We start from the raw sequence: 12,209 nt of genomic DNA, 5'->3' as shown, positions 1-12,209 counted from the left end.
AATACGTACAGACAATATTGCATTCTTTGAAACTGAAATAGAATTTTTCATATAAAGGTATTTTCAGTCACTAGGGAAAAAGAGTGTCATTATCTTCTGTGAAATAAAATGCAACAATTGAAATTACTAATTCGTGGTCAGCTAGAAAAGTCGTGTTACATGTGGAGGTATGCATAGCTTCAGTCAGTTAACTGAATTATCTTAGTTTAAACTAATCCTTTATATTCCATGCAATGCGATAAGGTGATGTATCTCTGTGTGTGATATCCAGAAGGAATGAAAAATAGTATTCTCCTAATTTACATGCTCAATAGGATGCATCTGGGTCAAAAGACATATAATGACATCATCCACTAAGATTAAACATTTTATTTGGTCCTTATAAAGCTGAGAAGAGCAATGCATTTAGCAATATGCAGGCCACAAGAACTTGTAGGAACTTAGAATTGCCTATTAAGCAAAAGTGTTCTCATAGTGTTCTGGTTGAGAAACTGATAACTGCTGGCCTGGATAGGCACACCCTCCTTTGGGTTAAAAACTGGCTGGATGGCCGGGCCCAAAGAGTGGTGCTAACTGGGGCTAAATCCGGCTGGAGGCCGGTCACCAGTGGGGTTCCCCAGGGCTCAGTGCTGGGTCCAGTTCTGTTTAACGTCTTTATCAATGACCTGGATGAGGGAATTGAATGTACCCTCAGTAAATTTGCGGACGACACCAAGCTGGGAGGCTGTGTCGATCTGCTCGAGGGTAGGGAGGCCCTTCAGAGGGATTTGAACAGACTGGATCGTTGGGCTGAGGCCAATGGCATGAGCTTTAATAAGGCCAAGTGCAGAGTCCTTCACTTGGGGTATAAAAACCCCAAGCATCACTATAGGCTCGGGGAAGAGTGGCTGGAGAGCTGCCTGGCGGAGAAGGACCTGGGGGTGTTGGTTGACTACCGGCTTGATATGAGCCAGCAGTGTGCCCAGGTGGCCAAACAGGCCAATGGGATACTGGCGTGTATCAAGAATAGTGTAACCAGCAGGAACAGGGAAGTGATCCTGCCCCTGTACTCGGCACTGGTGAGGCCGCACCTGGAATATTGTGTCCAGTTTTGGGCCCCTCGCTTTAAGAGAGATATTGAGCTCCTGGAGCGAGTCCAGAGAAGGGCGACTAAACTGGTCAAGGGGCTGGAAAATAAAACTTATGGGGAGCGGCTGAGGGAGTTGGGGCTGTTTAGCCTGGAAAAGAGGAGGCTGAGGGGAGACCTGATTACAGCCTACAAATACTTGAGAAGGGATGGTGAGGAGGTAGGGGAAGGGCTCTTTACATTAGTGTTGGGTGATAGAACAAGAGGAAATGGGTATAAGCTTAGTCAGGGGAGATTCAGGTTGGATGTTAGGAAGTATTTCTTCTCTGAAAGGGTTGTCAGCCACTGGAATAGGCTGCCCAGGGAGGTGGTTGAGTCCCCATCCCTGGATGTGTTTAAGAAAAGGGTGGATGATCTACTTAGCGATATGGTTTAATGGGGATTAGGGACGGTTGGACTTGATGATCTCTAAGGTATTTTCCAACCTAGAAATCTATGAATCTATGAAAAGGAACAGGGAAAGAAAACAGACACCCAAACGGGACACAGATCGGACTTGAAGTTGTTTTTTGGCAAGCAGTAGAACAGCAGAGGTTTTAATTATTTTTCAGGTGGACTGCGCTCTGTCCCTTGTTCGTCTTGGCATGGAAAGGAATATTCCTGGTCTGCAGGTGCTTTGTGACAATCTGGTCACTCTTGAGACGGTGGTTTATGAGACCGATGGTGATCGAACTTTAACTTTGAAGGAACTTGTAGAGATGAAGGACATTGAAAAGTTGAGACTGTTGATGAAGAATGTAAGTATTTTGAATAAATCGGTAAGTACACCTTGATTTCCATTAATACAGGTTACTCTGGATCCTATGTATATAAAGATAGTGTTAGTGGCTGACTTTTTTCTGGTGAGCCTCCACCTTTAGTTCAACCAGAATTCAACATTTTACTGTGCCTTTTTTGTTGTGATGTTACTTTTAGTTTATTTGTTTTTAACAAAAGCTAAAATGGCTTGTTTTTCTCCTTGACATGCTGCTTTGTCCTAAGCACAGGACTAAACGTTAATAAATCCAATCTTTTAAAAGCTGTTAATTGCTTTTTCATTGGCCCATTCTAAAGGATCTTTCCTGTAGCTGTTGGTGATACAACAACATTGAATGTTTTCCTTGGTTGTTTTTTTTTTTTTTATGTCTTTAAATATTGGCAAAAAAATCTTAATATTTGCCTCTGCAACATATGTGTGTTTTTCATTTCTCTGTGTCCAGCCTGTGCATGGCATTTCAGAATAGAAAAAGACCTCTTGGAAAGGTTGAAAAATACCTAGAGATTGAACAGGGCTCTGAAATTCAGTGAAAGAACATGTAAGCACCAGAGGAGAATACCCATGCACTTGAAGCTCCTCAGAATTTTCAGAATTTTGTTAGGATTTATGCAACCACTCATAATTTATTTTCTGTCCTGCGTTCTTGCATACTGAAAGTAACGCTTCTCTGACATGAATGCCAGCCGATCTTTCACTCATTCTGAAATTGCAGGGGGAAGACAGCTAGGCTTTCCTCATGTAATGGGCTTTACTCCTATACTGCTTGATTTCCCCAAGCCGTTGGATAGCAGAAAGATGATGGCGTGTTTCAGTGCTTCATGATGTAGTGATCTATGCAGCAGTAGTGAATGTCAGGCTTCAGCTGTTGTTTGTGATAGGTGAAGATACTGTTTCAGTTATATTGATCAAAATATGTTCTGTTTGTCTTGTTTGTTTTGGACAATGAAGCTGAACTTGTTCTTTTTTTCCTCTCTATAACTCATTGCACTTTCCAGTCCTCTGATGAAAAGTATGTGAAGAATGTTTATCAGTGGATGATCCCTTTTCTCCACCGCTGTGAAAATCAGTCTCCTGGTCTGGCAAATTCACTTTTTAAAGAATATTTAGTAACATTAGCAAAGGAAGACCTGACTCTACCTCTGAAGATATTTCAGAATTCAAAACCTGCTGTAAGTGTAGAACCCTGATGATTCTACTGGTTTCTTTGGAAATTCTTGTCCTGAAGAGGTGAATTCATAAGTAGAGTTAGTTCATCTTCTAAATCAGATCATCTCTATGATCTTTCCCTTCCTCTTGGACCCAGGATTTGTTATGCTTTAGAAAACATTAATTAAAAAGTATTGCAGCATAAGTTAAGATGCAACTAAACTGTCCTTGATGAGACTGACATACTAATGTAATTATGATCTCGACCTAGTAGAACAAAAATTATTGTAAAGATTGTTCTTTGAAGTAATTTTCTGGTGACATGTTTAAAATAAATTCCTGGCATATTTGCTTTTTAAAAAATGGATATGAAAGAGTTTCATTATCTGGCTAATATTTTTTTTCCTGAAGAATTTTACTAGCAGTAGATTTCAAGTTATTCCTCCCCCCCCGCCCCTCTCTTTCCATAATAAATGTAAAGAAAAAATGGAGGCCATTAGGATGGACCTAAGAGTTCAGTGAGTAAGGGTTGAAGTTACCTTCCATGTGAGCATTTCATGCTTTTTCTACAGTTTAAATAATTATTCCAGGTCACATAAGCACATTTTTGCATACTGTTGAATGTTCAAAGTGTATGGACAGGAATCAACTAGTGAAGGAGAAACACAGCTATTTTATATATATTGATTCTGTTGTACATATTAAATAAATCTGGCAAATGTTTGTAGCAGTTGCCTTCCTCCACCCTGCACCCTCTCTACCTCTCAAATTCAAAAAGGGTATAATGGGATGTCACTGTTCTTTCAAGTGTCTGCAGCGTAGGAAACTAGCTGAGTTGTGTTTCAGGTTGTAACTTCAACAGATACTTAGTTAGCAAGAGATCTTCTAATTACAACAAAGGACTATTTACTTGGAGTGCACATATTTTTATATTCAGAAGAAACTTAACTTTTTAATTAGAAACGGAAAACTAAAAAGAATATGTTTTTCTTTTCTTTTTAGTGTCAGCAAAAAATGATTCCTGATCAAGACCAGCTTATGATTATGGCACTGGAATGTATTTATAGTTGTGAACGAGATGACCAGCTCGCTCTCTGTTACGATATTTTGGAATGCCTTCCACAAAGAGGATATGGGTAAACATCTTCAGCTAGTTATTTGTAAATATTTTAGATATGTTAAATATAGTTGTGAATTAATAGTTTTAAAAATAATTGTCAAGTCTCTAAAGGGTAGATGATGTTACTGGAATATTCTGTTCCTGTCTGAGTTGCCGTAGTCTTATGTGTGTATATATATGCTTGTGCTGTATGGGTACCCTACCAAATAATGCAACAAAACATGATTTAAAGTACCAGTCTAGAGCAAGACTTCTGCATAGACTTTTATATCCTGGTGAATTGAGACCAAATGTTAGTGCTATCTTACAGGTGTTGTTGGTCTTGTTACAGTTAGTGGTGTCTTGCACGTAGCTTATAAGAGGCAATACGGCTCTGTGAGAGAGGTCTCTATATGGAAAACCTATATGAAGGACAAGTAATTCTTGAGAAAGCGAAAGCATGAGGAGGAGATGTAAACTATTCTCTCAATGTCTTCTACATGTAGGGACGAGAGAGCCTGAGAAAAGCATAAGGAAGAAGGAAAAGCTCTGTTCTAGCGTGACCGAGGGACCCTCTCAACTTTAGCTAGCCTTCCAGCAAGAACCCAACAGCTTTAACCTTTTCAAGCAAACAAATATTTGATTTTCATCAAGGAATGTTTCAAACTGCTTGTCTTTTTATCTATGTAATATGAATTACATGAAGAAATTACAGGAAGTATGTATATATATGTATTTAATATTAATTGTATAATATCTTTGCAGGCTTGAAACAGATAAAACTAATACTCTTCATGATGAAGTAGATGAACTGGAACAAATTCTTAGGTATTTAATTTTGCTAAAATAAATAATTTATTCTTACAGGAGTCACTAGAGATAGGCAAGAACTTTCTTATGACAAAAATCAGCAAGAATGTTTGTCTTAGTTTTACTGCTTTCACCAAGATAATCTATAAGTTTTTTATATTCGGAATTTAGAACATTTGAATGGTTTTAACTATTCGAATGTTATAAAACTGCACAGATATTTTCCTTGGCATAAAAGTATTTTTTCTTTCTTTCTTTTCTTTTGGAGGAAGAGGAAGGTTACTTCTGAAATACCCAGGGATTTTTTTTTGATCTTGATATTCTGTAATGCCTTGAGTGATCAAAAACTAAAAGCCGTGAAGATATGTCATCAGGTTATTAGTGATATGCTTTTACCCTGCAGTATTTTTTTTTTTTTTTGAGTAAATAGTGTTAACTCTGGCTAATCCATACTGTTACCGACTTTATGGAGACTTTGCATTTGCTGTATGTTTAAGACTGCTGCAGCGAGGCAGTTGTACAACTGTGCAGGATTCAAAAATGGTGACTCTGCATTTACAGTGTGTCAGAGCTGTTGGAGAAACATGGACTTCAGAAACCCGTTTCCTTTGTGAAAGACACAAAGGACAACGTGGAGGAGGCACGGAAGCTGATGATCAGACTGACGAGGCACACAGGTCGCAAGTTAGTATCCAAAGGGGAGTGGGAGAGAAGGGGGAAAGGACAGTAAGGTAACAAGTACTTATTGTCAGAGACCATGCATGCATGTTCTGTTGCAGTAGAGAACCATGGTGTTCAAACTGAACACGATTTACATAAACCACATTTGTTTAACTGATGATTAACGTGATTACTGTTTTGGCTGCATTCTGCACATTTAAAAAGCTGTCTTGGTTCAAACCAGTTTGAGTATGTTTGTGTTCAAGTAAACAAGCCTAAAAGGTATACTGACTGCAAAATACTGCAAAATGATGAACAATAAAAGTTAACATTGTAAATGAGGTCCTTTAAGACTATTTAATTTTATTGAGAGTGTAGGATTTGTAAAATAACACTTATTTTTGGGGGGGGGGGGGGGGGGGGCAGGGCATGTTTTCTTAAGAGCTCTTGTAATATGGTAATTTATTGATTTTACATATTGATTGCACCTCTTATATTTCCAGTATAATTTGTCAATTTTTCTGTTTAAGAACTACTTCATTTAACTAGTCTTCCAACTGTAGGTGCATTGTTGTCAAACAATTTTATCCCACAGTCACTTTTTTAATGTTAATTAATATTAAAAGCATTCTGTCTTTAAATCACTTTCGTTGGAAGTCCAATTAAAGATTGAAATAGCATTTGAGAAAACTCACATTTTGGTGATCAGACCATAGTGTTATCTACTGCTTTTCTTTAAATTTGTTGAGGAAAAGAATATTTAATTTTAAAAATGTTTGTAGGCAGCCATCAGTCAGTGAGACGCACTGGAAGGAATTGCTTCAGGATATGTTAGACATGCAGCAGAAAGTATATACATGCTTACATTCAGATACTTGCTATGAGGTGAGTCTTACATTTTCATACTGATTTATATCCCAAGTAAGGTACAGATTCTCATTTCATGTTGTTGCATTTCCGTGTGCTATGTTACTTGGTTGTCAGCTGGCTCTTTTACGGTATTTTCATTCAAATCAGAAACTTTCTATGTTAATTCATTTCATCAAAAGTCCCTCTAATAAAGATGCTGAATATCTGTTACTACAATTCAACTATTTTAAATTGAGTCAACTTCTTGAGACTTCGTAGTTCTATGTACAAATGTGTTTAGTAATAAACACTTAAAACTAATGAAATAAATAGTCTTCTGGCTAAATGTTATCTTCAGTCAAGCATTTCTTAAACGTGAAGTTCTGGTTAATAATATTATCCAAGATCATTATAGGATTATGGACTTTCTACTGCTTGCAGTTGAAGTAGAATATGTGAGATGAGAAATCCAATTTCATTGAAGGAAAAAAAACCCTGCATGTGCATAAACCTCAAAGCTATGTCATGAATATTTGCAAAGGACAGCTATTAGACTGATGTAGAATCTGCTGTGACGTGTATTGTTTATCTACATTTTCAGTTCAATATACTGCAGTTTATTACAGAAACAGTGCTATATCCACTATAATCAGTGTTTAAATAGTCCCATTTTTAAAAGTTCAAGAGTGTTTTATTAGTTTTCAGATTTAATTGCTTATGGCTACCGATCTGATTAGCTCTTGGAAGAAATTTTGAAAGCAAATTAGAAAAAAAAAATGAAGGGGAAAAGCAATGCTACTCGACCTATACAGAAAAAAGTCACTCTTTCTCTGTAGTTGTACAATTTGAAGTTGCTCGAAGGGAACTGCAATACATTTAATGTTCATGTTTTTGTGATAGGCTAAGGCTTAGTGTACTTGGAATTATTTTGTACGTGCATTTAAAACAAAATACAGTAATAGAGCACTCTGAAAATAATAGCATTTGCTTTGCCCTGATCTTAGTACAAGTTTTTCATTAATATTAAATATTAAAGATTTCATTAATATTAAATTATTTTTAACCTCTGCACCATATGATTAAAAAGCCACAGAAAAGGGTTTTGGAAAAATGATCTAGGAATGCTGAGAATGCTTTGAAATGTAGTGCTGTGGTATGCAATTATACTTTGATAACTTCAAAATTGAGAAATTGATGAGGCAGTAAGGATTTGCAATCGCATGTTGGGTTTGTATTGGGATCTTTTTTGGCATAGTGCTTACTGTTTTCTGCTTGCATGGAAAGTGAATCCTGTCCTCTTGAAGACAGACTTCATAAATTTTGAGAGAGGTAAATTCCGTGTATGTGATCTTTAAAGAAAAAGGGTCAGCTATCATACTTTGCATCTTTCACTGTTTCTTGAGGATTAATATATTGTGAGATAATAGATGATCCAATTGTATGATTTTTTTAAAAAACACCGAACTGTGTTCCTTTCCAAAGCATGAGATGATATGGAGAGGTTATTCGTAGTAGAGAAATACTTTAATTTCAAGATGTGATTGGACAGGGTGCTAGATAATCTCATCTATGCCCCCTTTCACATGAAAAATAAGACCAGATGATCTTTTGAGGTCTGTTTCAACTTGAGCTCTTCCATGATTCATTTCTAATTTGTTATAAAATCTAAAACCTTTGATAAAGGCCATATTGTTGCAGCTGTGATGTTTTCTGCAGTGGTTAAATGACTATGTTGCTCATCATAAGGACAATACTGATAGTGTTAAAAAAAAAAAAAAAATTATTTTTGTAAGGAATTGAGATTGAGTGTCTTAAAGTTGGCAAAACTTTGACCTGAAAATAAGTTAGGTTTTTTGTGGCAGATGGAGCATTATATTAATAGACATTCTTTGAAGACAGCCTTGATTGAAACTTAAAAAACATCTTATATGCTCAGTTCTAAATATTTTTAGTTTCTTCAGGGATACAGAATTTCTTCTTATGTGTTGTTGGTTTTAAGGTCTTACTGAACTGCATTTGCAGATTCCTGCATCCTATTAACACCTCAGAATGTAGGTATAAATAATTTCTGATCTCTAAGTCGTACTGTAAAAAGGCAAGTATCTGAAGTTTTTAAGCTTTTTTTCTGCAGGAAGTAGAAATAACTAGCTACTAGTTAATTTTAGCTGTGCTTAAATAAATCATGGAAATACTCTCCTTCGTAGACGTCACGTTTTCTGCTTGGACTGAATATATTCTTTTGACTTCAAAGATCCTTTTATTCAAAGGGACTGGTTCCATACAGTGGAGATAAGCTTACTTGAAGCTGCTGCAGCAGATTATTAAATTACTGTTCTTTCTTTTAGATATTCACAGAAAGCCTTTTATGCTCAAGCAGTGTAGACAACATCCACTTGGCTGGGCAGATGATGCATTGCAGTATTTGTTCAGTGGATCTACCAAGCTCATCAAAAGGGAAGCCACAGTATCGAGTCAGCTATGCAAAAAGTATCGAACTAGTTTTGGCGGCTGGCAGAGAGTATTTCAATTCCTCAACAAGTTTGACTGATAGCTGTATGGATTTGGCCAGGTATATTTACACTTATCCTATATGTTAATACATATTGCTTTTTTAATTGAAACTTGCATTTTGTTTTCCCTGTTAAAGAGAGTGAATGTTATGTGTGTTTATTTCTCTTCATGTAAAATTACATGATAAATAGAAACAATATCTTTGGCTTCTGTAAGATTATTTTTTTTGTTTTGTTTTTGTGAGATTTTTATTTATTTCTTTTTTTCCCCGTCTTACTTTGTGTGTGTGTACACCATTGCTGTCCATGGTTGCTGGAATGATCTGTTACACAATTCAAGTTGAAGAAGAAGAAACGTGAAAGTCTTTCTCTGTGGATAAGAAGCTTTGTGTGTGTGTCGTTTGAACTTTTTCCACATTACAGCAGTGAACCACAGTTATGGGGCCCAATTACTATCACAATAGAAAACAGTATTTTGCTGTTTCATTCATTTCTTTTCTTACATTGGTTTTTCCCAATTCCAAGAGTTCATTTGAGGCTATCTGTCTCTGTTACATTAAGAAACGAGCCAAATAATTCTTCAGAAAACAATTCAGGGATAGAGCAGCTTTGGAGGTTGCAGCGTGGATGCATGCTCTTGTGTAAATTTACATGTGGAAGTATTTTCTTTTACAGCTTAGATGCAGATAGGTAAAATAATTGTTTATTACCTATGTAGAATATTGATGACTTGGCTTACCCTAAATAATTAAAATGAGGCATGTCTTAATATTTTCACCCTTTTCCTTTTATTCCAAGAATTTGCTGTTTCATTGATGTTGTTGTTATATGTTAATCCAAATGAGTTTTCCTTTTCCCTTAAGGAACTTGGAAAGAAAAAAACCTGTAACAAACCACAAACCAAACATCAAAAATCAAAACAAAATCCCATAACCAAACAAAAATCCTTATGTCTCAACTACAAAAGAAAACATGTCTTTATAAAGTGCTAATTTATCAAGAGCCATGGATGTCATCTGTCTGGACTTCAATATGGCCTTTGACACGGTCCTGCACAACATCCTTCTCTCTAAATTGGAGAGATAAGGATTGGATGGGTGGACTGTTTGGTGGATGAGGAATTGGTTGGATGATTGCATCCAGGGGGATAGTGGTCAACGGCTCAATGTCCAGATGGAGATTGGTGACAAGTGGTGTCCTTCAGGGGTCTGTACTGGGACCAGTACTCTTTAATATCTTCATCAATGTCATAGACAGTGGGATCAAGTGCACCCTCAGCATTTTTGCAGATGACACCAAGCTGTGTGATGTGGTTGTCGTGCCTGAGGGACAGGATGCCGTCCAGAGGGACTGGGACAAACTCGAAAAGTGGGTCCATGTGAACCTCATGAGGTTCAACAAGGCCAAGTGCAAGGTCCTGCACATGGATTGGGTCCATCCTTGCCATCAATAGAGGCTGGAGAATGAAGGGATTGAGAGCAGTCCTGCCAAGAAGACTCGGGGGTGCTGGTGGATGGAGAACTGGACGTGAGCAGACAAAGTGCGCTGGCAGCCCAGAAGGCCAGCTGTATGTTGGGCTGCGTCTAAAGAAATGTGGACAGCAGGTCTGAGGAGGTGATTCTGCCCCTCTGCTCTGCTCTGGTGTGACCCCGTCTGGAGTTCTGCATCCAGCTCTGGAGTCCTCAGTGCAGGAAGGACATGGACCTGATGGAGTGGATCCAGAGGAGAGCCACAAAAATGATCAGAGGGCTGAAACATGTCTCCTGTGAGGAAAGGCTGAGAGAGTTGAGGTTGTTCAGCGTGAAGAGAAGGCTCGGAGGAGACCTTACCATTGCAGCCTTTCAGTACTGAAAGGTGGCTTATAAGAAAGATGGGTACAAACTTTAGCAGGGCATGTAGCACCAGGACAAGAGGTGATGGCTTTAAACTAAAAGACGGTAGATTTAAACTAGATATAAGGAAGAAATTTTGTACAATGAGGGCAGTGAAACATTGGAACAGGTTGCTCAGAGAAGTTGCAGATGCCTCATCCCTGGAAACATTCAGGGTAAGGCTGGACAGGGCATTTAGCAACCTGGTCTAGTTGAAGACGCTCCTGCTTATTACAGGGGGTTTGGAACTAGATGACCTTTAAAGGTTGCTTGCAACCCAAAGTATTCTGAATCCATATTCACTATGAAAAAGTGATTTAATATTGTCATAGAATTAGAGTTTATTTACTTTTTTTTTTTCCCCAATCTCCTCTTGAGAGTCTTTTCCGTAGCAGACTCTGCAAAAACAAGGAATCACTGATTTCAATGTCTTATAAGCGTCCTGTGATCAACTTTTATCTTATAAATTTATAGTGATATTTCAAAATAAGCAGTTTATAACTTGAATGCTTGCTATGAATGTGTGACTCTGTTATGTGTTCTGTTTAGTAAGATGTTTTATTCCTTGTCTGACTTTTCTCCAATCAGTTTTTTCATGGTAACTTTAACTTATTTCCATGAGTGATTATCACAGTGTGTAGGTCTCCTAGTAACCTTCCTGTATGAGTTGTTTTAGGCGAAACATATTTGTCTTATCTTTAGCTAGTTGTCTTTCCTTCCACTCCTGTTTTATTCTCCACTTCACCCTGAAATGTTTGTCAGTGCTTCTGAAAAGTGTGACAGGTTCATATGGGAATGTAGCCACCATACAATTTTATTTTTGATGTAAACATTTCTATTTCTTAATTAACATGTAGAGATAAAAGCCATGTGACAAATTACACAAATAAAATACTTTCCTGATATAATATGCATGATGAATTAATTCATTTTAAATCCTTGAGATGATTTTTGCATGTTTTTTTTTATTTAATGTGTTACTAAAACTACATATGAACATACTGTACCTGAATGCAAGTTTTATTTAAAAATTTTATCTAAAAGCTGATGATGTCAAGATAATATTCTTAAAACATATGGGGTTTTTTTATAATATGTAGTTAATAATTGTATGTGTTAATTAATCTTCAGAGCAGTTTTGTGTGGGTGTTTTGTTTTTTTTTTTTTAATCAGCTTTGATTTGGTATGCTGAACCTAGTTGAGGAAACTGAAATTGTGACAACTCCTCTAACATTTCACTTCCAATCAATTTTTTACAGAATTTTGCTTTTATATTCTAGTATATGGCAACACCAAAATGCAACAGTGATATGAGAAATATTTCCCTAAATAATTACATATTTAAGTACATATGCCTTCAACATCTTTCATTAAATTCATT

General features: G+C 37.0%; 1 protein-coding gene across 1 annotated transcript in view; it reads left to right on the top strand.

Moving 5' to 3' along the window:
• Positions 1–12,209, top strand: part of NBAS (NBAS subunit of NRZ tethering complex) — a 189,876-nt gene that overhangs the window by 55,533 nt on the left and 122,134 nt on the right. The window contains exons 24-30 of the mRNA XM_086631399.1: positions 1,678–1,863; positions 2,879–3,052; positions 4,032–4,165; positions 4,894–4,956; positions 5,500–5,622; positions 6,381–6,483; positions 8,793–9,016. Of these exons, the coding sequence (XP_086487525.1) occupies positions 1,678–1,863; positions 2,879–3,052; positions 4,032–4,165; positions 4,894–4,956; positions 5,500–5,622; positions 6,381–6,483; positions 8,793–9,016 (1,007 nt within the window). The remainder of the gene's footprint in view (positions 1–1,677; positions 1,864–2,878; positions 3,053–4,031; positions 4,166–4,893; positions 4,957–5,499; positions 5,623–6,380; positions 6,484–8,792; positions 9,017–12,209) is intronic.

Source organism: Tauraco erythrolophus, chromosome 2 (assembly GCF_009769465.1).
Source record: "Tauraco erythrolophus isolate bTauEry1 chromosome 2, bTauEry1.pri, whole genome shotgun sequence".
Taxonomy (NCBI): domain Eukaryota; kingdom Metazoa; phylum Chordata; class Aves; order Musophagiformes; family Musophagidae; genus Tauraco; species Tauraco erythrolophus.
This window is presented reverse-complemented; position numbering and strand designations above follow the sequence as displayed.